Genomic DNA, 22,019 nt, shown 5'->3' on the forward strand with positions numbered 1-22,019 from the left:
TAATATTCCCATATATAAACTATAGTTAGCTGAAAATCTTTCTTTGTCGGGACTCCAAAAGTATGGAACGAATTAGACAAAGAAATCAAAGGGTCTTTTAGGAGCACTGATTGATTTTAGATTGATTATTACATTGAAATGTGTTGATATTTATTTTATCCATTATTATTAGGGTGGTGGTGGTGGTGGTGATGATGATGATCCCGCTGATATGATGGTGATGATAAATAAATTAAACATAATTCCCTTTATTCATCCCATAGGGGAGATTCGTCTTTCGGGTCTATTCTAAAGGGAAGACTGGAATAACCCAAGCGATAGCCGCAGTGCAGCGCCGCAAATTTAGTTAGGGCAAGGTGACTTGCTCAAGACCACTCAGCGGCGGGTGATCGAACTCGGTACCTTTCGGGTGCCAACCAAAGACCGTACCGCTGCCCCTGATGATGATGATGATGATGATGATGATGATGATGATGATGAGAACTAACAAAGAATACACAGGCATCTAAAATTGAAACATTCCATATTCAAAGCTAATGTTTTACTTTAAAAAATTGAGCTTTACAATATCCACTAAATGTGATCAAAGCGCTTTGTAAAGGGGTCCCCGGTCAACAGTAACATTTAATATGTAGGACGGGACATGCCGCCTGTTAGGCGATATTACAATTTTTCAGACAAAGACAACGCTGTTAACGGCCAGGTACTCATTTTACACCTGAGTACGGTGAGAGAATGTGAGTAAAGAGCCTTGTCCAAAGACTCAACTATGCACCGAGCGCGAGGCTCGAACCCAGGACTTTCCGATCCCAAAGCGGGTGTCATACCACTAGACCATTATAATGCACGAGAGCCATGGTCGACTAGAGTACTACCTATAGTTACGTCATGACTAGACCACATAGCCGCACTACTGTAGGAGTGTTCATTGATAGAGGGATGCGTGTGTGTCATAGAAATAGCCTTAGTGTGTGTGTGTGTGTGTGTATGTGTGTGTGTGTGTGTGTGTGTGTGTGATAGTCAAACTTTAGTAGGTTTAATGAAGTCTTGTCACACACGCGTGATACACCTATACGAATTTCCCTGCCACTGCCACCCAGACACACTAACATCTGACAAGGAGTGAGGGCTGTGGAAGAACCACAGACTACCGTGTGCAAACATTGGCGATTGGTATCGGATGGCAAACTGTGATCGTTTGAATTTGAAATGATTCGAAACACTCGTTACCCCTCCGCTCGCTCGAATCCTGATCGTCTCAAGCTCGTCTCACGTGTCAAGATCGTCTCAAGCTCACAACCCGCTTGATCGTTTTACGATCGAGTGATCGTTTTACTAACTCGCTCTTCCGGCATTGAGATCGAGCACTGACTCGTGGCTTGGCGCTCGGTCGTCGATCGAGTAAAAGCGATCAAATAACCCAACACTATAGAGCAGTAAAGTTAGGTGCCCCAAACGTAAACAATAACAAGTTGCTGGTGATTTCCGTTAGGGACCGGAAAAATTTACGCACAATATAGGTCTCCCAATTTTGTAGTTTGAGTTGTAGGCAATCCACTTTCAGTATTGAAAATATGTTTACATAAAATCTAACAGTTGCAGAAATAATAATATAAGGCTAAATTATTCTGAAAACCAGGCTCTGAATAATTCTCGTCTTGTTCACACCAGCGGAATGATTTGCTCTGGTCTAAAAATAGATAGACTGTAACTTTTGATAAATTTTACCTTTTGTTCCATAAAATATCCATATCTAGACATTATTTGATGCATGATCGAGTATTTATGAATATGTGTTTCTTTTGCCACCTAACAGCCAAATTTTAAAGGTTATTTTTTTCTATAATTTACATTGGAACGTGAGCTGTCAAGACAGGAACATGTGGTCTGCCACGTGCTTCTAGACCTTGTTTACGTTTGGGGCACCTAACTTTACTGCTCTATGAGGTAGGAGTACTTGCAATGAATCGATACCAGTTAGTCGTTTCATCTGATTATTTTGAATGCAATCAATTTCTTAGAATGAACCATTTTCCGTTCTTAACATTGGGAAAGAATTATACGATAAGTGAGCAGACTATATTATAAATATATTTAAATGCAGAAATGTCTCCCCGTGCCCAAATAAAAAGCTCCATTGAGTTTTCTCACGAAGTCAAAAATAATGTATTGTCTATTAGGACAATGGAAATTGAGTTCAAATTTTATTCAACACTTGAATCGTAGATTTTTAGTTAATCGACTTATCATCACGTTCATTTAACGGACAGCTATGCTTGCGTGTGTGTATGTGTGTGTGTGTGTGTGTGTGTGTGTGTGTGTATGTGTGTGTATGAGAGAGAGAGAGAGAGAGAAAGAGAGAGAGAGAGAGAGAGAGGGGTGTTTGTGTATCTGTATGTGTATCTGTAAGTGTATCTGTAGTTCTAGTTCTACATCAGCGTGTAGGTACATTTGCCTACTTGATAACATAATAGTGATATCGCGATAACGATAGATCATGGAGTGTGTCCATAGAGTGTATCCGATACGGACTTGTGTTACACTTACTGGACCAGGCAATGATAACAAACATACCTTATAGTAATATAAATATAACGCCTGTACTTCGTGGCGTAACAGAACATTGGCCCCAGGCTCAGCTGTGACAGGACACCAGGTAATATAAGGGTGATAGGCGAAAGGTTAAATCACCGACACTCTACTTGACTCTCTTCTCTTCTCTGCCTAAACACATCTTTATCCAGATTATGTTTGCTTCAAATATTTACCGATTCTCATCCTGTCTAAACTGAATCCCAACACTTTTATACGGCTGCAAATGATTACTTTCTTTGAGACGGTTTGTACACTGTGATTGTCAATTCATTTGATCAATATTAAAAAACAAAAACAAAACAAACAAAAAACAATTCTGAGTTGAATGAAACAACTTCTTTTTTTAAAAAGTGTTTTATTGGAACACGATAGATACACTGTCAATGTCCTGTTAGCTGGTAGGTATAGTAATATCATAAGGAAGTTGCTACTAGTTGGAGCTTTTAGCCGATGAGGAGAGGTAAGGCTGAGATTTTGTTTAATTGTACTTGCTAATTTGTACTTACAATTTTTGTCGGTGTTTCTTACAATGACATTAAATAATATAATAATGAAGTAGCTACTAGTGGGAGCTTTAGCAGATGAGGAGAGGTAATGACGATTGTTTTGTTTAATTTTACTTGCTAATTTGTACTTATAATTGTTGCCGGTGTTTCTTTACAATGACAATAAATAAATATGTAGATTAATAAATGGTTTTAATTATGCATTTTACACTTCTTAAAATAAAAGAACTATTTTTTTCCAAATTGTTTGTTTTTTTAACTTACACTTTTATTACGTTTATCCTTTAGAATGTTGTTAAATTATATGATGTAAAAACAAACAAACAAACAAACGAAAAACGAAACAAAAACAAAAAACAAAACAAAACAACTCACTAACAACTAGTCATGAGGTCGTATGTTAAAATTTTGGTCAAGATAGAAGAAAAGTGTTTTTAAAGTCAAGATTTCAACAAATAGATTTAAATTGTACAACACTTAACCTTAATTTAAATACCGCCACCCCTCCCCCCAGCCTCTCTTTCTTATTATCTGCCCCTCCCTCTCTTCTCTTTTTATTTCTCTTTATTTCTCTCTCTCTCTCTCTCTCTCTCTCTCTCTCTCTCTCTCTCTCTCTCTCTCTCTCCTCTCTCTCTCTCTCTCTCTCTCTCTCTCTCTCTCTCTCCTCTCTCTCCTCCCCCCCCCTCCTCTCTCTCTCTTTCTCTCTCTCTCTCTCTCTCTCTCTCTCTCTCTCTCTCTCTCTCTCTCTCTCTCTCTCTCTCTCTCTCTCTCTCTCTCTCTCTCTCTCTCTCTCCCTCTCTCTCTTTCTCGTTCTCTCTCCACTCCTCTCTTCATCTCTCTCTCAATTTCCTTCCATCTACTCAACGTGTGTGTGTGTGTGTGTGTGTGTGTGTGTGTGTGTGTGTGTGTGTGTGGTCTCTTTCTTCTTCTTCTTCTTCTTTTTCTTCTTCTTCTTCTTCTTCTTCTTCTTCTTCTTCTTCTTCTTCTTCTTTTCTTCTTCTTCTCTTCTTTTCTTTTTTTCTTATATTTATATATATATATATATATATATATATATATATATATATATATATATATATATATATATATATATGATACATTATCATGTATATATCCTTTTGGTTCGCTCTTTGTCTTGGTTCTGAATTCTTCCTCCTTCCTGTTTCCCTGGTCCTAGCTGGTATCCTTAGCTGGGAGAGAGACAGTCAAATGTAAATCACCTTTTTTTTTTTTTTTTTTTTTTTTGAGAGATTATATTTTGTCTTTGTAAATCACTTCTCTGTAACTGTTATGTTGAATTATAATTATTAGTTGTGAATATTGTATATTGTACTTTGTAAACATTTGCGTTTGAGTGTGTCATTCATAGTTAGTAGGATCCTTAGCTCGTGCCTGGATGGGATTTTTAGGTAAAGTCAAAATTTGCACATGGATGGATTGCTGGTAGAATCTACTGTTCCTTATTTGACTCAGTCGCCTTTTGTTTGTGCGGCTATATGGTCTTGTGGTATGACACTCGCTTTCGGATGGGAAAGTCATGGGTTCGAGCCTCACTCAGCACATAGTTGATTCCTTGGAAAAGGCTCTTTACTCACAATCTCCCACTGTATTCAGGTGTAAAATGAGTACCTGGCCATCAACAGCGTTGTCTCTGTCGAAAAAATTGTAATATCGCCTCACATGCGTCATGTCTCGTTCTTCATTTTAAGTGTTGCTGTTGGTCTGGAACCCTAGTTGAGTCCTTGGAAAAGGCTCTTTACTCACATTCTCTCACCGCACTCAGGTGTAAAATGAGTACCTGGCTGTCAACAGCATTGTCTCTGTCGAAAAAATTGTAATATCGCCTCACAGGCATCCATCTTGTTCTACATTTTATGTGTTGCTGTTGGTCAGGGACCCTTTGTAAAGTGCTGTGAGCATGTTTAGTGGATATTGCGCTATATAAAAGTTCAAAGCTCAAGTTTTTCTTTTTCTTCTGTGATTTTAACCTCATATCTACAAATTTCCTCTATCATCTTCCTTTTTACTGGCGTTGAAATGACCTTATAGGGGTCACAAGTGATGTAAAACCTTTAAAAAATATAAAATACCATAAGTATCTCATTCTTCCTTAGTGTTCATTCATCATGTTTTGTTGATAAAGGGGAAACCCGATACGTCCACAGTATCCGTTTTTGTTTCATAAATTGAAGCTTACATTTCAATACTTATCTATATTTTTTTTCCTTCGAGCTTCAAGCAGCAGCATTTTTATTAAAACCTTTAAAAACTCAAACACATGTCGAATATCGTTGTCTGGACAAAGTTTTTTGAGATGTGTTTTGTTAATGTATGGTATTTGTTAATGTACAGTAGTTGTTAATGTACGGTAGTTAATGTACAGTAGTCGTTAATGTGCGGTAGTTGTAGTTGTTAATGTACAGTAGTTGTAGTTGATAATGTACGGTAGTTAATGTACAGTAGTTGTTAATATACGATAGTTGTTAATGTACAGTAGTTGTTAATGTACAGTAGTTGTTAATGTACGGTAGTTGTTAATGTATGGTAGTTGTTCATGTACATTAGATGTTAATGTACGGTAGAGAATGTATTGATTACATTTTAAAAAATAGGAATTTTCTCGCTTACAGATTTCTTGTGAAGCAAACGTAAGGACCAAGTGCTTCATATTTTTCTTCATCATCTACCCCTCAACCTCGTTTTCTTCATCGTCTTCAACGTCGTATACATCATCCTTCTTGCAATCATGTCTATAGTGAACATAGTTGTAGGAGTGATTGTTTTCTTCATACGTATCATCTACTTGTGGTGCCTGGCCATTGTGAAGGCCGTCGTCCCGGCCAAATTCCAAGGGTTTAAAGATGTCCACGGTCAAGTCTGTCTGGTGACCGGTGCAGGTTGGTGGTTTCCAGGATTTACTAACCTGGATTCTCGTGTTTTTCTTGTAATCATCATTACCACCACTACCACCACCACCAAAATTATCATCATCATCACCATCATCATCATCATCAGTCAGTTTTTTCATTCCCACCCCAAAAGGCAGTCGGTTTATGAATCAAATTTTAAGCTCAAAAGAAAGCATGAGGTAATTTGACTTTGGTCTCACCATAATATAGTCTTCCCTCATCAGAGCCATTAGGCCCATAGAGCTGGAGTTTATCCTGGTTGCTGTAGCGTGAAATGGACAATAGCAATTGCTTGCTACCCTTTGGATAGGACTCTAGTCTATTGCGAAGTACTTTCCACCAGACCCAGCTACCCAATCACTGCTGGATGGACAGGGGAGTCCGAAAAAAAATCTCGACTGCACCTGGGATCGATCTAGGTCCCTTTGATTGTGGGAGTATGTAGAGAAATATAAAGAATTATCATCTCTGCCTGGAGCTGTGTTTTATATACATGCTCTGCTGTATTTGTTTGTTTTATCTAATTTTGTTCATTTATGTTACATGTGCTCCACTGTATTTTTTTTATTTCATTTTATTTTGTTCATTTATTGTTATATGTGCTCTACTGTAATTTTTAATTTCATTTTATTTGGTTCATTTATTGTTACATGTGCTCCACTGTATTTTTTTTATTTCATTTTATTTTGTTCATTTATTGTTACTTGTGCTTTAAACATCAAATTGTTCTTTTTTTATACATATTCTTACACACTTTTTATCACTATTATTACCAGGCAGTGGCTTAGGTCGCCTTATGAGTCAGAAATTTGCTGGCCTAGGATGTAAGATGGTTTTGTGGGACATCAACGCCGATGGCAATGAGGAAACGGCCACCATGCTCAAATCTGCTGGTATCCCCTACGTCAAGACTTACACAGTCGATTTATCGGACAGACAGAATATTTACGATGTCGCTGCCAAGGTGGGTGTTAGGAAACGGAAAATACACGGGTAAAGGCAACATTGGATCAACTCACACACCAAACACGCCCGTCAGCTTTGTGCACTGAATGCAGACCTGCCTAGTACTGTAAAAAATTTGTAGAATTGCGAAATTTTGGCTCCAATTAGGAACTTTATGACCATTTCTTAGTCATCAGAACTTATTGAAAATGAAAGTTGATGCCAGAGTCATAATTATAAGGATTGTGAGGTGTCTCTTATTCTCTTATCATTCTGAGGGCGAATTGTTGATCTGCAAAGTTAAATATAGTGAGCACAATTTTTATCTTCTAAAAACTACGAATTTTTAAATTTTCAAGCAGGCAGGCCTGTGAATTTAATAAACAGTGCGGATGGGTTTTTTTCAGATCCATGGAAATCAGACTAGGAATTCCTCCTTTAAAAAAAAAAAATACATTTCCCCCAATCAAATGTACTGGTAGTGATAGACTTGATGTGTGATGGGACAAATTGGTACAGTTTCCCCAATCTCCAGAATTAGCTAGAGTATTAATGATCGTTTATCATCTTAGTTGCTCTAAAAATGTGATTAATGTTGTAAAAATGTTGCTTAAAGGCAATCATTAAACAAAAATCCTCCTTTTTCACTTTTCATCACCCTCAACACTTTGAGTGACTTCTTATAGGTATTTCTCACTTTCCATCGACCTGTAGCATACCAAAAAATCTTTATTGTGTGGTGAATTAAATGTGGCATGGATTAATTTTTAAAAAAAATGAAATAAAACGAACACATGTGACCGGTGGTCTCAAATCGGTATTATGTCAGATGATTTACACACTACAACATTGAATATATAACCAAGAATACTAAACCAGGGTTAAGTTTATTGTGTGCAGCTATGTGGTCAAGTGGTGTGACACTCGTCTTTGGACTGGAAGTTCCAGTGTTTGAGTCCTACTCTGAGTTGTGCATAGTGGAGTCCTTGGGAAAGGCTCATCACTCACATTCTCTCATCGTGCTCAGGTGTAAAACGAGTACCTGGCTGTTAACAGCATTGTGTCTGTCCTAAAAAAATTGTAATATCACCTAACAGGTGTCGTGTCTTGTCCTACATTTTAAATATTGCTGTTGGCTAGGGGCCCATTGTAAAGCGCTCTGCGTATGTTTAGTGGGTATTGCACTATAGAAATGCTCACGAGAGTTATTTAAGGAAAAAAAGGTATATTTACTTGGAAGAGAGAATTCAGATCATAAATGATTTTGAGTTACTTTTTGATAGCTCAGTTGGTAGAGCACTCTATTTACACGTTACTTTCTGATAGCTCAGTTGGTAGAGCACTCTATTTACACATAAAGGGGCCAAGATTGATCCAGGGTGAAGTCGAGATTTTAAAAAATCTGTCCACCTACCAGTGATTGGGTAGTTGGTTCTGTTTGATCTTGTGTCCCATCTAAAGAATAACAAGCAATTGCTATCGTCTGTTTCACGCTAAAGAAACCAAGATAAACTCCAGCTTCATGGGCCTAATGGCTCTGAAGGACTGTGTTTTTAACCAATGCAAATCATTTACATCCCATGTTTACACCCTTTTTCCTTACATAAATAGCTCAATGCATCTTTTCTCTACAATGACAAGAATTTAAGAATGCAGATAAGATTGAGCCATTCAAGCAATAAACACTACAACAGTTTCCTGATTAGAGGGTGATCCCGATAGATCAGTTGGTACAGTAAATTACTTGGGTAGCTAGATCTGTTAGATCTGGCAGAAAGTACTTTGTGATAGACTAGCATCCTATCCAAAAGGTAGCAAGCAATTGCTATTGTCCATTTCACACAATAGAAACCGGGATTAACCCCGGCTTCATGGGCCTCATGGCTTTTTAGGACTACTTTAAATGATTAGACGAGGTATTGTCTCAGTCCATCAAATATTTCCAGTATCTTTTACATCTGAACATAATACTGTTTTGATGCGATGGGTCATGTGAGTTTTGAAGTATTATGGGAAAGCCAAGGTGCAGTTAATACCGTCCATTTGTATTAAGAGATTTTTTCTTTTGTTGGTTTTTGTTGAATTCAGGTAAAAGAAGAGGTGGGAAATGTAGACATTCTCATCAACAACGCTGGCATCGTCACAGGGAAAAAGTTCTTGGACTGCCCTGATCCCCTTATTGAAAAAACATTTGCTGTCAACACAATTGCTCATTTTTGGGTGAGTTACAAAAAATTTGATCACCAATATCATCATTGTGAAAATTTTTTTAAATAACTCTTTCAGCGCCATTGGCTGCACTGTGCGGCCAGAGCAGAATCTTTTCTACTGTCCAAAGGGCCGCACAGTGTGGCCGGTCATGAAAGGCAAAAATAATAATGTAATCCAATCCTACTATCTACAAAAGTACTATAAATTGAACCAATGGTATCATTTCTTTCATTAGACTATTCAATTGGGCATAGAGGGGTATTTTAATTGAGATTTTGCACTGAATTTGAAAGTCGCTTTGTCTTATCTTGACATTCTCATGCTGCCTCAATCAGGTGTCAGCCATTTTGTGATGGAAATATGAATATAACTTCAGCGCTGAAAGAGTTAAATCTTCACCAAGGCAGACCTGCCTACTTAAAAATTTAAAAAATTCCTAATTTTTAGGGTAAAAAAAATGCATTCACTATAATGAACTTTAAAAATCAATCCCCTCACAAGATTAAATAACTCACCAAAACCTTTAAAATTATGAACTCCGGCATCAACTTTTATTTTCAATAAGTTTTAATGATTTAGAGATAGTTATTAAGTTCTGAAATTGGAGCCAAAAATTTCATAATTCTACGAAGTTTTCGTGCTAGAAGTCAGGTCTGCACCAAGGAGCAGAATCATCAACATCAAAATATATTACAGACATGAAACTTACACAGATTTCATTGCTTTAAAAAAAAATAAATTTAATACCTACATTTTTTTAGTTTTGTGTTGATTTAAAAAAAAAAAAATTATTTGAAAGTGGGGGGGTGGGGGGAGAGTAGGGGGTATGTCTGTTTGTTTCATTTTGTTTTTTTTTTCTTTTTTGTGTGTGTGTGTGGATACATGCTTTATAACAGATCAACGAAAGGAAAAAAATCACAAAAAGGGATGTTATGGTTCCAAACCTTTTCTTTTCTTTTTTTTTTTAAATTAGATTTTATTTTACTTTGTTTTGTTTGTGTGCAAAGAATAAAAACATTTCTCACCACCACAGTCAATAATGAGGATATCAATAGCTCAATGTTTGATCATTTGCCTCACAAGTCGAGAAGAGATTACACAAAATCCCCCAAGGGAAAATTTGTCTTTAGGGTCTGTTGCAAGGGAAGACTGGAATAACCCAAGCATCATCCACAGTGCAGTGCCACAAAGTGATCGTGAGCGAGGGTAATCGAGCTCGTTATCTTTTTAGGTTCAAAGCAATGACCATACGGCTTAGCCACACTGCCCTCATAGTGTTAGTATACATTCCCGGCTACAATCTATTAAGTTTGGAAACTTTTTTTTTTTTTTTTTTTTTGAGATTTGAGTTTTTCAATAAAAAATTTAAATGAAATCGGTTGCTATCATTGTTATTTTAAAAAAAGAAATGGCTTTTTGACCAATCTGTAGTTTATTTTATTAATTAAAAAATATTTCAAAGCTACAATTCAAAAACATAAGGGTGTAGAGCCTGCATTTTTGTTTGATACAAATCTTTTTTTTTTCTGTAAATTTGGAAATATTTTTTTTTCAAAATCATAATATTTTTGTTGTTGTTGCCAATAGCAGAGTTCTAACCCTATGATCTCTGAGATATTTCTACTGTGAATATCGAAACAATTATACATTTTGACACCTATAAATTCTGTCTGCAGACAGTGAAGTCATTCCTGCCCTCCATGTTAACCAAAAACAAGGGCCACATCGTCAGCATTGCGAGTTCTGCTGGTTTTTTTGGTGTCAGCGGACTTGCTGATTACTGTGCCAGTAAATTTGGAGCTGTTGGTTTCAATGAATCGCTAAGGTAACATTTTATCATTTATATTCTTTATCTTCTATCTAATGTTCATAAAAAAACCTTTTGAATTTAATTGATTTCTAGGTTCTGGTGCATCCTGACAGAAAACCTCTTAGAGACATTGGGTCATATTTAGAAACCATCTTTTTAAAAAAACTTACCTATGAGATTCAGCCAAACTTGGCATGAAATGAAACAAGGTCATGTGCGAGCATATGAGAACAATCCCGCAAAGGTAGTAAACTTTAATCCCATCCTCGTCTCCAATGTAATGTTTGAATGGGTATTAAATGATAATTTAATAATGCAAAGATGGATGGATGAAGATTAAAGTTTATTGATAAGCATGATACAGAGTTGGTTGCTGCTTGCCGGCAGGATACAAAGATAACCAAAACAGGAAGTGTAAGTAGAAGACTGGAAGTATTGAAAGTGAAAGTAAATTATAAAACAGGGGATATAATTCATTAAATTAATTACTTGGAAACATTACAGGAACAGCAACTGATATTTAAAAAATAGCAAAATTCATCCCACAAGAGGATGTAGGATCAGTACCAGCTAGCTGTTTGTTGTTTCTGCAACATGTGCGGGACTGGTAGTCAGTGATTTAATTATATTCATTTGTTATAATTTTGTCCTATGGCGTAGACAGTTGTGTTAAATATATATTTCTTTTCTTTTTCTTTTTTCGCTCAACATCTCCCGATTTCACAGTGCATAAACCAGAATATATTCTAACCCTCATCATTGAAATCATAAGAATAATAATGATATAATCTTTATTGTCAAAAAAAAAATGTCAATTTGTCATTTGTGAGGCTGGCAGAGAAAACCCGAGAAGAGGCAGCAAGCTTTGATTTGAGATATGAGCCAAAAACACAGATAAAGTGTTTCCCATAGCAACACATTTTATTCAGGAAAAAAAATCATGACTTGGGTGCTAATAACATAGAAAGAAAATTTAAAGTGGTAAAGGACCAGAAAGATGAGGTCAACACCACTGCATACATAAATCAATTTATTAAATTTGCGGATTTTCTCAGCCAGCCATACATTTGGTTTACAATGTTTGAAATTAAAAATACAATACATAGATAGATAGACAAAAATAAATTAATAAAATAATAATATATAAACATCAAAATGATAAATGATGTAAACATCAAAGTGAATATGATGTTTCATAACAGTTTCGAAAACCAAAATATATTCTCTCTTAAACGCACACCTTCACACACCCCTATGCTATGATTTTAAAGAACTACATTCATTACATCCATCCTTTAATTAAAAAAAGAAATTCCCTTGACAGGAATGAGCTCAATAAGATGGGCAAAGATGGAGTTCACACCACAGTTGTCTGCCCTTACTATATCAACACAGGGATGTTTGCTGGTGTCAAATCAAGGTTAGTGTATAAAACATTTTTATCCCATCTGTTTGTAGTCTTGTCTGTCTGTTGGTCGAGAGGTGGATAAGTAGGTAGGTAGAGAGGAAGACCGCCAGTCAGACAGGGTGGTATGTACCGTGTTATCTCTAGTTAGTGCACTGACCTTAATTGGGCCTATGCCCCTTCCACCACCACCCCCACCACCCCCCCCCCCCCTCTCCTCCCACTTCCCAACACACTTTATGGCACAACATTAGTATTGTCTCTCAATACTCAGATTAGCGGATTAGCACATTGCGCAAGCGATACATCCATAAGACATTAATGTGTGTGCATCACCTAGTGCCATTTGGTGTGCACCAGATATGCCAGATGTGCAGTGTTCCCTCCCTTTTGCTAAGTTCTTTTCTTTTTATTCCATGTCAGATCTAGGGGTCAGGGTTGTTTTTGTTGTTTGTTTTTTTTAAATTGGGCCAAGGTCATAGCCTAACGTGTCTGAAACTAATGAGCCCCCTCCTTTGACCCATTTTCAAGGATGTCTAACTGAGCCCACTCTTTTGACCCCTTTTCAATTAGTAACCAATAAGCCCACCCTTTTGACCCATTTTCAATGTGTGTATAACTATTAAGCCCACCCTTTTGACTCCTTTATAATTTGTAACTAATAAGCCCACCCTTTTGACCCATTTTTGATCTGTAACTAACTAATAAGCTTGCCCTTTTGACCTATTTTCAATTTGTATGTAACTAATAAGACCACACTTTTGACCCATTTTCAATCTGTCTCTAACTAATAAGCCTTCCTTTTGACCCATTTTCAATGTTTCTGTAACTAATGAGCCCTCCCTTTTGACACATTTTCAACTTGTCTGTAACTAATGAGCCCACATTTTGACCTATTTTCAACTTGTCTGTAACTAATGAGCCCACCCTTTTGACCCATTTTCAACTTGTCTGTAACTAATGAGCCCACCCTTTTGACCCATTTTCAACTTGTCTGTAACTAATGAGGACACCCTTTTGACACATTTTCAACTTCTCTGTAACTAATGAGCCCACCCTTTTGACCCATTTTCAATGTGTCTGTAACTGAGAAGCCCACCCATTTACCTATTTATTCAAACGCATGAATCCCTTAATAGGGATAGCACCATAGATAGGAAGGTAGGTTTGTATGCTTGACATGCATGTATGTTAATTTTTTTTTTTAAAAGATAGCGCAATAACCACTAAAGTGCTCCAAGCGCTTTACAAGGTGTCCCTGACCAACAGAAACACATAGCATGTAGAACAAGACATGACGCCTGTTACGCAATATTGCAAATTTTTTCAGACAGGGACAACACTGTTAACGGCCAGATACTCATTTTACACCTGAGTACAGTCAGAGATTGTGAGTAAAGAGCCTTTTCCACTGACTCAAATATGCACTGAGTGAGGCTCAAATCCAGGAGCTTCCAATCCGAAAGCGAGTGTCATAACACTTGACCACATGACCGCACGTGTAAGACATCTTTACTAATCATTCCCCGAAATCTTTGCTGAAACTAGAACTGAATCCCAAACTTGAATGTAACATAATCCAGTTTATTCATTTCTGTGTCTTGTCGAAACCCTCCTAAAAGATGTGTCAGTTTGGCATGGTTGCGATGACACCCCCAAAAAGATGTGTCAGTTTGGCATAGTTGCGATGACACCCCCAAAAAGATGTGTCAGTTTGGCATAGTTGCGGTGACACCCCCAAAAAGATGTGTCAGTTTGGCATAGTTGCTATGAAACCTCCTAAAAAGATGTATTAGTTTGGCATAGTTGCTATGAAACCCCCTAAAAAGATGTGTCAGTTTGGCATAGTTGCTATGAAACCCCCTAAAAAGATGTGTCAGTTTGGCATAGTTGCTATGAAACCCCCTAAAAAGATGTATCAGTTTGGCATAGTTGCTATGAAACCCCTTAAAAAGATGTATCAGTTTGGCAAAGTTGCTATGAAACCCCTTAAAAAGATATATCACTTTGGCATAGTTGCTATGAAATCCCCCAAAAAGATCTATCAGTTTGGCATAGTTGCTATGATCAGGCTTTGTCAAAGCCAGTCCCAGTTTTTTCAATGGTTGACCCGAATATTCATCAGTGTATTTAAAATTTTTAATATGAGTGCAGGCTGTTATGAGTGGTCAGAAATTCCCACAGGATTTTTTAAACTTCAGTTCTAGTCCCAACACCCATGCATTGATAAATTAAAAGTGATAATAGGCTGCTAGAAGTTGTGGACTGTCAAAAGTAATAGACAAAAATGAATGTATCAGCTAAAAAAGAACAAAATACCACACACACGGAATGTTTCGGGCTCAAAATCCTTCTTCCTCCAACAACAAAAAACAATGAAAACATAAATTTTAAATTTAAATTTAATTTAAGTTAAGTGAACAAGAATGCTTGCATTGTTATGACGTCTTCTTTTCTTTCTAATATCAGAATTCCAATCTTAGAGCCAGAATTTGTGGTCAAGAAGATAGTGGAAGCTGTCCTGACCAATCAGGAAGTCTTGATGGTTCCCAAAGACATTTACATGTTCTATTTCCTTAGGGGGTAAGTCTTAAAGTCACACAGTGAATAAGCTGAGCTACAGAATTAAGTGGTATTGGTGGCTTAGTGGTAAGGAGTGGAGAATTAACTTTTAACACCGTGAAATAGAAAAAAAAAGGATAATAATAATAATAATAATAATAATAATAATAATAATAATAATAATAATGATGATGATAATGATAATAATAATAATGATAATAATAATAATAATAATAATAATAATAATAATAATAATAATAATAATAATAATAATAATAATAATAATAATAATGATAATAGTAATGATGATGATGATGATGATGATGATGATGATGAGGAGGAGGAGAAGGAGGGGAAGAAGAAGAAGAATAATATTATGTTTTCATTTATTAATGTATTTATTTATGGTACTGTGTTTTCAGTCCACCAGTGGACTGAAAACACAGCTGTGTATTCAGTCCACCGGAAATAAAAATATTTAAAAAGGACCAAATATCGTCTATACTTGTTACCTTAATCGATATTGACGGCATTGATACTGAGCCTTTTATAGGCATCATCAGAAATGGACAGGCATAAAATTTATGTCAATACAACGGCTTAATGATATCATTTACAGCGTTTAATTTACTCTCGGAAAATCTTGATTGAGATTGTTCGAAACCGGGCGCTGAAATAGATCTCAATTCTCGAAACCGATTTATCAAACTTGACGAGATTCTTACCGTGACTTTTAACATTTTTTATTCATTTACCTTTACTCACTTTTAAGATTATTATTTTAATTAGAACGCAATGAGACGTCAAAATGTATTTCCTTGAGCATTTCTTGTACGTAACAATATGACTCCGGTGAAAAAAACGAAACCAAAACGAACAAAGAAAACAAAAACCAATGAAAAAAAAAAAAAGAGAACAACTTTATAGTTATACTTTATAGTCTTGAATGTGTTTAAAAGGATCGTCAGAGAGAGAGAGAGAGAGAGAGAGAGAGAGAGAGAGATAGAGAGAGAGAGAGAGAGAGAGGGGGGAGTTAAGGACTGCTTTGTAGCTACTTGTACTCGCACAATTTTTTTTTTCAGAGGCACAGCCCTGGTCGAGGCCAGTGATCGATGTGAAAAGTGACCAAATAGAACCTTACTTGGGCAAATAATAATAAAACTCTGATCTCCTTGGAAAACTCATCGGTTTTGATAATCACAAAATTTCTAACGGACTAGGAAAAATAGATATAAATGTTAAGGTAGATGACTCTACATTCTTTTAAGAACTCCGTTTTAGGGCTAGTAGAAAGGAAGGAATGGGATACCAGTCAAAAAATTATAGTTTTACAAGACAAGATAGGCAATGAACAATAGACTAGCCCTACAAGACAAAGGACAGTGAAATATTTTGAAAGAAAAGGATACTGGAAGAAGACAAGTCAAGACTGCCCGGGGCCGGTGGGGGCAGGGGGGGGGGGGGGTGGGCAGGGGAGTCCTGAGGCCTTGAGGCATAGCCGTGCTTGAGGCCAGTAATCGATGTGAAAAGTGACCAAATATAACGTTACTTTAGCAAACAATACTTAAACTCTGATCTCCTTGGAAAACTCATCGGTTTTGATATTCACAAAAATTCTAACGGACTAGGAGAATTTTAAAATAGATATAAATGTTAATTTTACATTAATTGTAGAAACATTATTCTCTGTCTGGGCAATTTTGGCCACATTGGCCAGGCCAATGGCTATCTGGCAGCAGGCGCCAGATTTCGAACAACTCTCAATCAAGACTTTCTGAGAGTAGATAAAATACTGTAAATGATATTATTAAGCCGTTGAATTGCCATAAATTATATGCCTGTCCATTTCTGATGATGCCTATAAAAGGCTCAGTATCAATGTCATCAGTAGCGTTTAAGGTAAGTATAGACAATATTTGGTCCTTTTTAAAATGTTTTTATTTCCGTGGACTGAATACACAGCTGTGTTTTCAGTCCACTGGTGGACTATTTATCTCTCTCATCTAGTCATATTGTTTATTTATTATAATGATATAACATAATAAGTATACTGTTATCATATAATATTTGTTTGATAAAATGCTGCTTTATAAGATGTTGTATAATTTCATGGTACTTTTGTCTTTTTTAAACTATCTGACAGAGTTCTTCCAATCAACGTGTCACAATTGATCGGTAAAGTGTTTGGAATCAATAACACGATGGACGATTTTGTGGGCAGGAACAAGACACAATAGACATTGAATGAGTTTACATTGGTTCTGTTGAGGAGTTGGGAGAGGATTGGGGCATGATACGATTTTGTGGGCAGGAGCAAGACAGAATACACATTGGTTCTATTGAGGAATAGGGAGAGGAGGGGAAGGAGGACAAATGGGGGTAGGGCCGAGGCCATCTTTATTCAGGCTATTTTTGACCAGCCAATGGGGCTTTTAGGTGTTACATGACCATCCACCGTCTTTAATCGACAACTTTTCATTGTTTCACAACAAACATAGACTAAGCTTACCTCAAAGCCTTGTTGGCGAAATGGCCTTCATACAGATGATTTAGCTTTTTTTTTTTTTTTAAATGAGCTTTTATATAGCGCAATATCCACTAAACTTGCTCAAAGCGCTTTACAAGGGGTCCCTGGTCAACAGCAACACTTAACATGTAGGATAGGACATGATGCCTGTTAGGCGATATTACATTTTTTTTTTCGGACAGAGACAACGCTGTTAACAGCCAACTACTCATTTTACACATGAGTATGGTGAGAGAATGTGAGTAAAGAGCCTTTTCCATGGTCTCAACTATGCGCAGAGCGAGGCTCAAACCCAGGACCTTCCGATCCGAAAACGAGTGTCATACCACTAGACCACATAGTCGCCTTTATACAGATGATCTTGGGTTGAGCAGTAATTTCCTAATCAGCCCAAACATTTCAAGAGCTCTAAGTCATAAGATGATACCATATAGCCTACTACTACGAAAAATTCTTAGAATTACGAAATTTTGGCTCCAATTTCAGAAAGTAATGAGCATCTTTAATTCATTAAAATTATTGTAAATAAAAGTTGATGCCAGACTACATAATTTTAAGGATTTTTAGGTGTAATTAATCCTTGCACAAGTAAATTGTTGATTTTTAAGGTTAACTATAGCGAGTTCTATTTTATAACTCCACAAACTACGAATTTTTAACTTTTCATGTCGGCAGGTCTGCGATACACGTGCTGTAAAATCCTTGAGAAAACTAATCAAATGTCGCACTTTTTTCTGTTTTTGTTTTTTTTCTGGTTATTTTTATTTTGTTTCTATCATCGTTCTCTTTCCCCTTATGCTTTTGTTGTGTAATTGATTTTTTTCATCACAGCTTTAATAAATGTTTTCATTATTTACTCACGTGACCTCTGTCCAGGGAATATCATTTTTTAGAACTGCTTAAAATAAAAATTAGAATTGAAAACAAAAGTAAAACCAGCACAAGTTGTTTTAGAATCTATTTGTAATGCATTATAGCAATTTAGTAATTCAAATAAGAAAATAAACATCCACCATGCTATGTGTGTCAGGCTCTATTTTCATAAATCTGCTCCACGTTTTTTTCTCCCTTCAGTGATCAGAAATTACTTTGCTATTGCCAAACTGTCAAAGTGACAAATTAGGGACCAAGCACTTGTCTAAGATAAAAATTCTGAAAAAGTGTGTATCAAGCAGAGCCAGATAAAACAGAAAGAAAAATACAAGAAAAAAAAAATAATAATCCCAAAAAATCATGACTGCCTCGACTGAAGAGTTGGGGCAGGTGGATATTTTGGTATGATTTTTATTTGGGGTTCTACTGGATACTGACCTTTTCTTCTTCTTCTTCTTCTTCTTCTTCTTCTTTCTTCTTCTTCTTCTTCTTCTTCTTCTTCTTCTTCTTCTTCTTCTTCTCTTCTTCTTCTTCTTCTTCTTCTTCTTCTTCTTCTTCTTCTTCTTCTTCTTCTTCTTTCTTCTTCTTCTTCTTCTTCTTCTTCTTCTTCTTCTTCTTCTTCTTCTTCTCTTCTTCTTCTTCTTCTTTCTTCTTCTTCTTCTTCTTCTTCTTCTTCTTCTTCTTCTTCTTCTTCTTCTACTTCTTTTTTCTTCTTTTTCTTCTTCTTCTCATATGTCTTTATATCTGGAGTACCATTTAGAAGAAGAAGGTACTCGCCATTTTGAGTTCTTCTAGAGGGCCGAAAACATTTTTTTGTGGATAAGTTGCAGAGGACCATATCTCTTCTCTATGGGTTTAGTATTTTTTGCATCTCTGCAGTCTAAGCTCTGCATCTTCCTCCTCCTCACCACATGAGCAGACCGGTGACTGTGTCAGTTTCATGCGTCTGCACATTATATACTTTTTAAGTCTATTGTGTCCTGTCCTGAATCGGAACAGGATTACTTGTCATGTCTGGGCAGCATTTGGAAATCATCTGAACGCATTGGTGTTGTATGAAGGCTCTTAATTATGTGTTTTGTCTCGCTTAAATTATGCTATATGTTTTGTTATTCCTTTTTGGCAGTAGTTTTTGCGAGTCTTATCAGCTTCTTCATTTGCTGATACGCCACAATGAGCTGGAATCCTTTCAAGAACCGTTCTGACAGCGTTTAAACTCTGAAGAGTTTCTTTAGTCAAATGTGTGAACTTGAGACCTAAAATGCTAATTTTACATAAAACTCGTTATACTAGACAAGTCTGTCTTCTGGAGTACATGTGAAATTGTGTTTCTTGAATGCACAGCAGTTGATAACATTCTATCCTTTGGCAAACGAATGAAAATTTTTCAGTTTTGCCTTTTTGTCAATATTACAGATTCATTACAATTTTGCTGATCTTAGTCGTTTGATTGATGCCTTTCAAAAACAAAAATATACATTATATGTATACACGAAAACTTGCCTTTATTTATCTCCATGGGGAAGTTGTAGGGTCTAGTCCAAGGGATGACTGAATCACAAGTCAGCATCTATATAACAGAATACGATAAGCTCATTAACAATATATTGTTTTTAACATTTACATATTCTCAAAATAATTCAATGTTTATATGACATATTTTTTTGTTAAGATTTTTAAAAAAGTTTTTACTTATCTTTAAAGTATTTGCCTGTTTTTCATTCTTTAAATGAATACATGTAAACACTTTTCATAACCTTTTATTTACGTTGCCAAAATGTGAAACAGTCTCCATGTAATGACATGAAATATTGATAAGAGATGAAATTACCCGTCAACTGGGGTAACTTTGCCTAAAGGGGAAACTTTGCCTCTTGAATTTTGGACCAATACAAGATCGTTTAGTTCTGTGGCAATTATTTCCTTTGATACAAATTCAAGCCTTTTAAAAGGTACCATAACTGAAACAAAGCTGAGATTATTCAAAATGCTCCAAATTCACAGAGGCAAAGTTTCCCCTCGAAGCAAAGCTAGTCCAATCAACGGTGTCATGTTTCTATGCACTACTACTCCACCTTTGATGCAACATTATGTTTTAAATTGAAACGGAACCTTAACGTTACTGTGTTGTTGCTGCCTATTGCCTTAATCAGTGAGTCGTGGGTGGGGTCTCTTGATCTCCCATGGTCCATGGTGGGCAGGAGGTCACTAACTGCATCTTCTATCCCCCTATATCTGTTTTCTGAGTTGCTTTCTGTCTTTGTCTTGGAATGAGATTACTTAGTTTTGTCCTGACTCTGGCCTCTGGCCGGAGTTCCTGGCTGGGAGGGAAACAGTCGATTGTGTAGTTATTGTTTTGGGAGATTATATTTTTCTCCTTGTAAATCATCTCTCTGTTATGTACTGTTATTTTTTATTTTTAACATTTGATTTGTAAACATTTGAGTGTATACCTCTTAGTGGGAACATGTGGTGGTGTTTGGATGAGACTTTTAGGTGATCTCAAACTAAGTACACTGATAGCGGGTGGTTGGATGGGAGCATCACCCTTGAATCATATACCTATGATGTTCGCATGGGTGTACAATCCGATAGTGATGTCGTTTCTTCTTCTCTTTACTAGCCTATCCTGCTTCTTTGGTTTGTGATTATTTTTTTGACAGGGGATATTTTTTTTTCTGTAAATTTTCTGCCTGTTTGTTCTTGGTTATTTATAATTTAGCTTATGATATCTTTAGGTTATGATTTTGATTTACATTTGTACTATTTTTGTTAGATTGCTTGTTTTTTTGTTTCAGCGGTCTCTCATATAACCTCAATTGTGTTGGAAGAGACCTAAAGCAACAAACAAACAAAAAAAAAATAAGTACACTGATAGGATACTCTTGGAATCTACATCTGTTCTCTATTTGAACCAATTCCCCTCAGTCTTGCTTTTTCTTTGGTACTTCAATTGTAATTCTAGAACTTTATACTATCCAATTTTCTTCCTTTTTACTGGCGCTGATATGACCTAAATGTGTTGTATTTGCCGTAAAACCCTTAAAAACAAACAAAACAAAGCGGTATCATGTTGGGATGTACTACTACATTTTAAAAATTGAAATTATAGCCACAATTGGATTCAATAGTCTGATGTCACGCCCGCCCAGCACCGAGCAGCTTGGTTCTAAACAGAGGAAATTGGTACTTTTTATTCTTCATGCTGGCTATAACTTTTTCACATATCATGTGATCAGAATGTATAAAAGTCAAAGCATGATCAGATTTATATTTCTCTCTGGATACACTTTTATGCTCGTTGGAGATGTATTTCATAAGGGCATTCGCCATTGTTCCGATAGTTTAGAACCAGTTACTAAGTTGCCATGCGTCATTATGAGGGAAGTGACGTCACAACTGTTGAAGCCTATTATGAATCGTTGGGTAAATTTCTCTTCCATATGTTGGAGAATAAATACGATTTCTGACATTAGTTTTGGGAAATTAATTTTTATGTTGTTTTGAATGAATAATGTACACATTTGAGTGTGTTCCTCTTAGCTTAATCCTGTGCTTGTGTCTGGATGAAACTTTCAGGTGATCTCAAACTAAGTACAATGACAATATACTCTTGGAATCTACATTTGTTCCCTCTTTGTAGCATTCCCCTTTGTCATACTTTTTTCTTGGCTGC

At 36.3% G+C, this 22,019-nt stretch overlaps 1 protein-coding gene across 9 annotated transcripts in view; it reads left to right on the plus strand.

The window, feature by feature from the left end:
• Positions 1 to 21,818, plus strand: part of LOC144956881 (epidermal retinol dehydrogenase 2-like) — a 29,175-nt gene extending 7,357 nt beyond the window's left edge. For 2 of the 9 annotated variants that reach the window (XM_078887680.1, XM_078887684.1), the window contains 7 exons: positions 5,732 to 5,998; positions 6,787 to 6,974; positions 9,044 to 9,175; positions 10,843 to 10,991; positions 12,286 to 12,396; positions 14,851 to 14,964; positions 17,087 to 18,381. In XM_078887680.1, coding sequence (XP_078743806.1) covers positions 5,848 to 5,998; positions 6,787 to 6,974; positions 9,044 to 9,175; positions 10,843 to 10,991; positions 12,286 to 12,396; positions 14,851 to 14,964; positions 17,087 to 17,180 — 939 coding nt within the window. In that variant the 5' untranslated portion in view covers positions 5,732 to 5,847 and the 3' untranslated portion in view covers positions 17,181 to 18,381. Of the gene's footprint in view, positions 1 to 2,533; positions 3,056 to 5,731; positions 5,999 to 6,786; positions 6,975 to 9,043; positions 9,176 to 10,842; positions 10,992 to 12,285; positions 12,397 to 14,850; positions 14,965 to 17,086 lie in introns of those variants that run through there. The other 7 variants (XM_078887687.1, XM_078887681.1, XM_078887688.1 and 4 more) reach the window with 7 other exon arrangements.
• Positions 21,819 to 22,019: the final 201 nt, after the last annotated feature.

Source organism: Berghia stephanieae, chromosome 11 (genome assembly GCF_034508935.2).
Source record: "Berghia stephanieae isolate SIO BIC M18660-M18661 chromosome 11, UCSD_Bste_1.3, whole genome shotgun sequence".
Classification (NCBI taxonomy): Eukaryota; Metazoa; Mollusca; class Gastropoda; order Nudibranchia; family Aeolidiidae; genus Berghia; species Berghia stephanieae.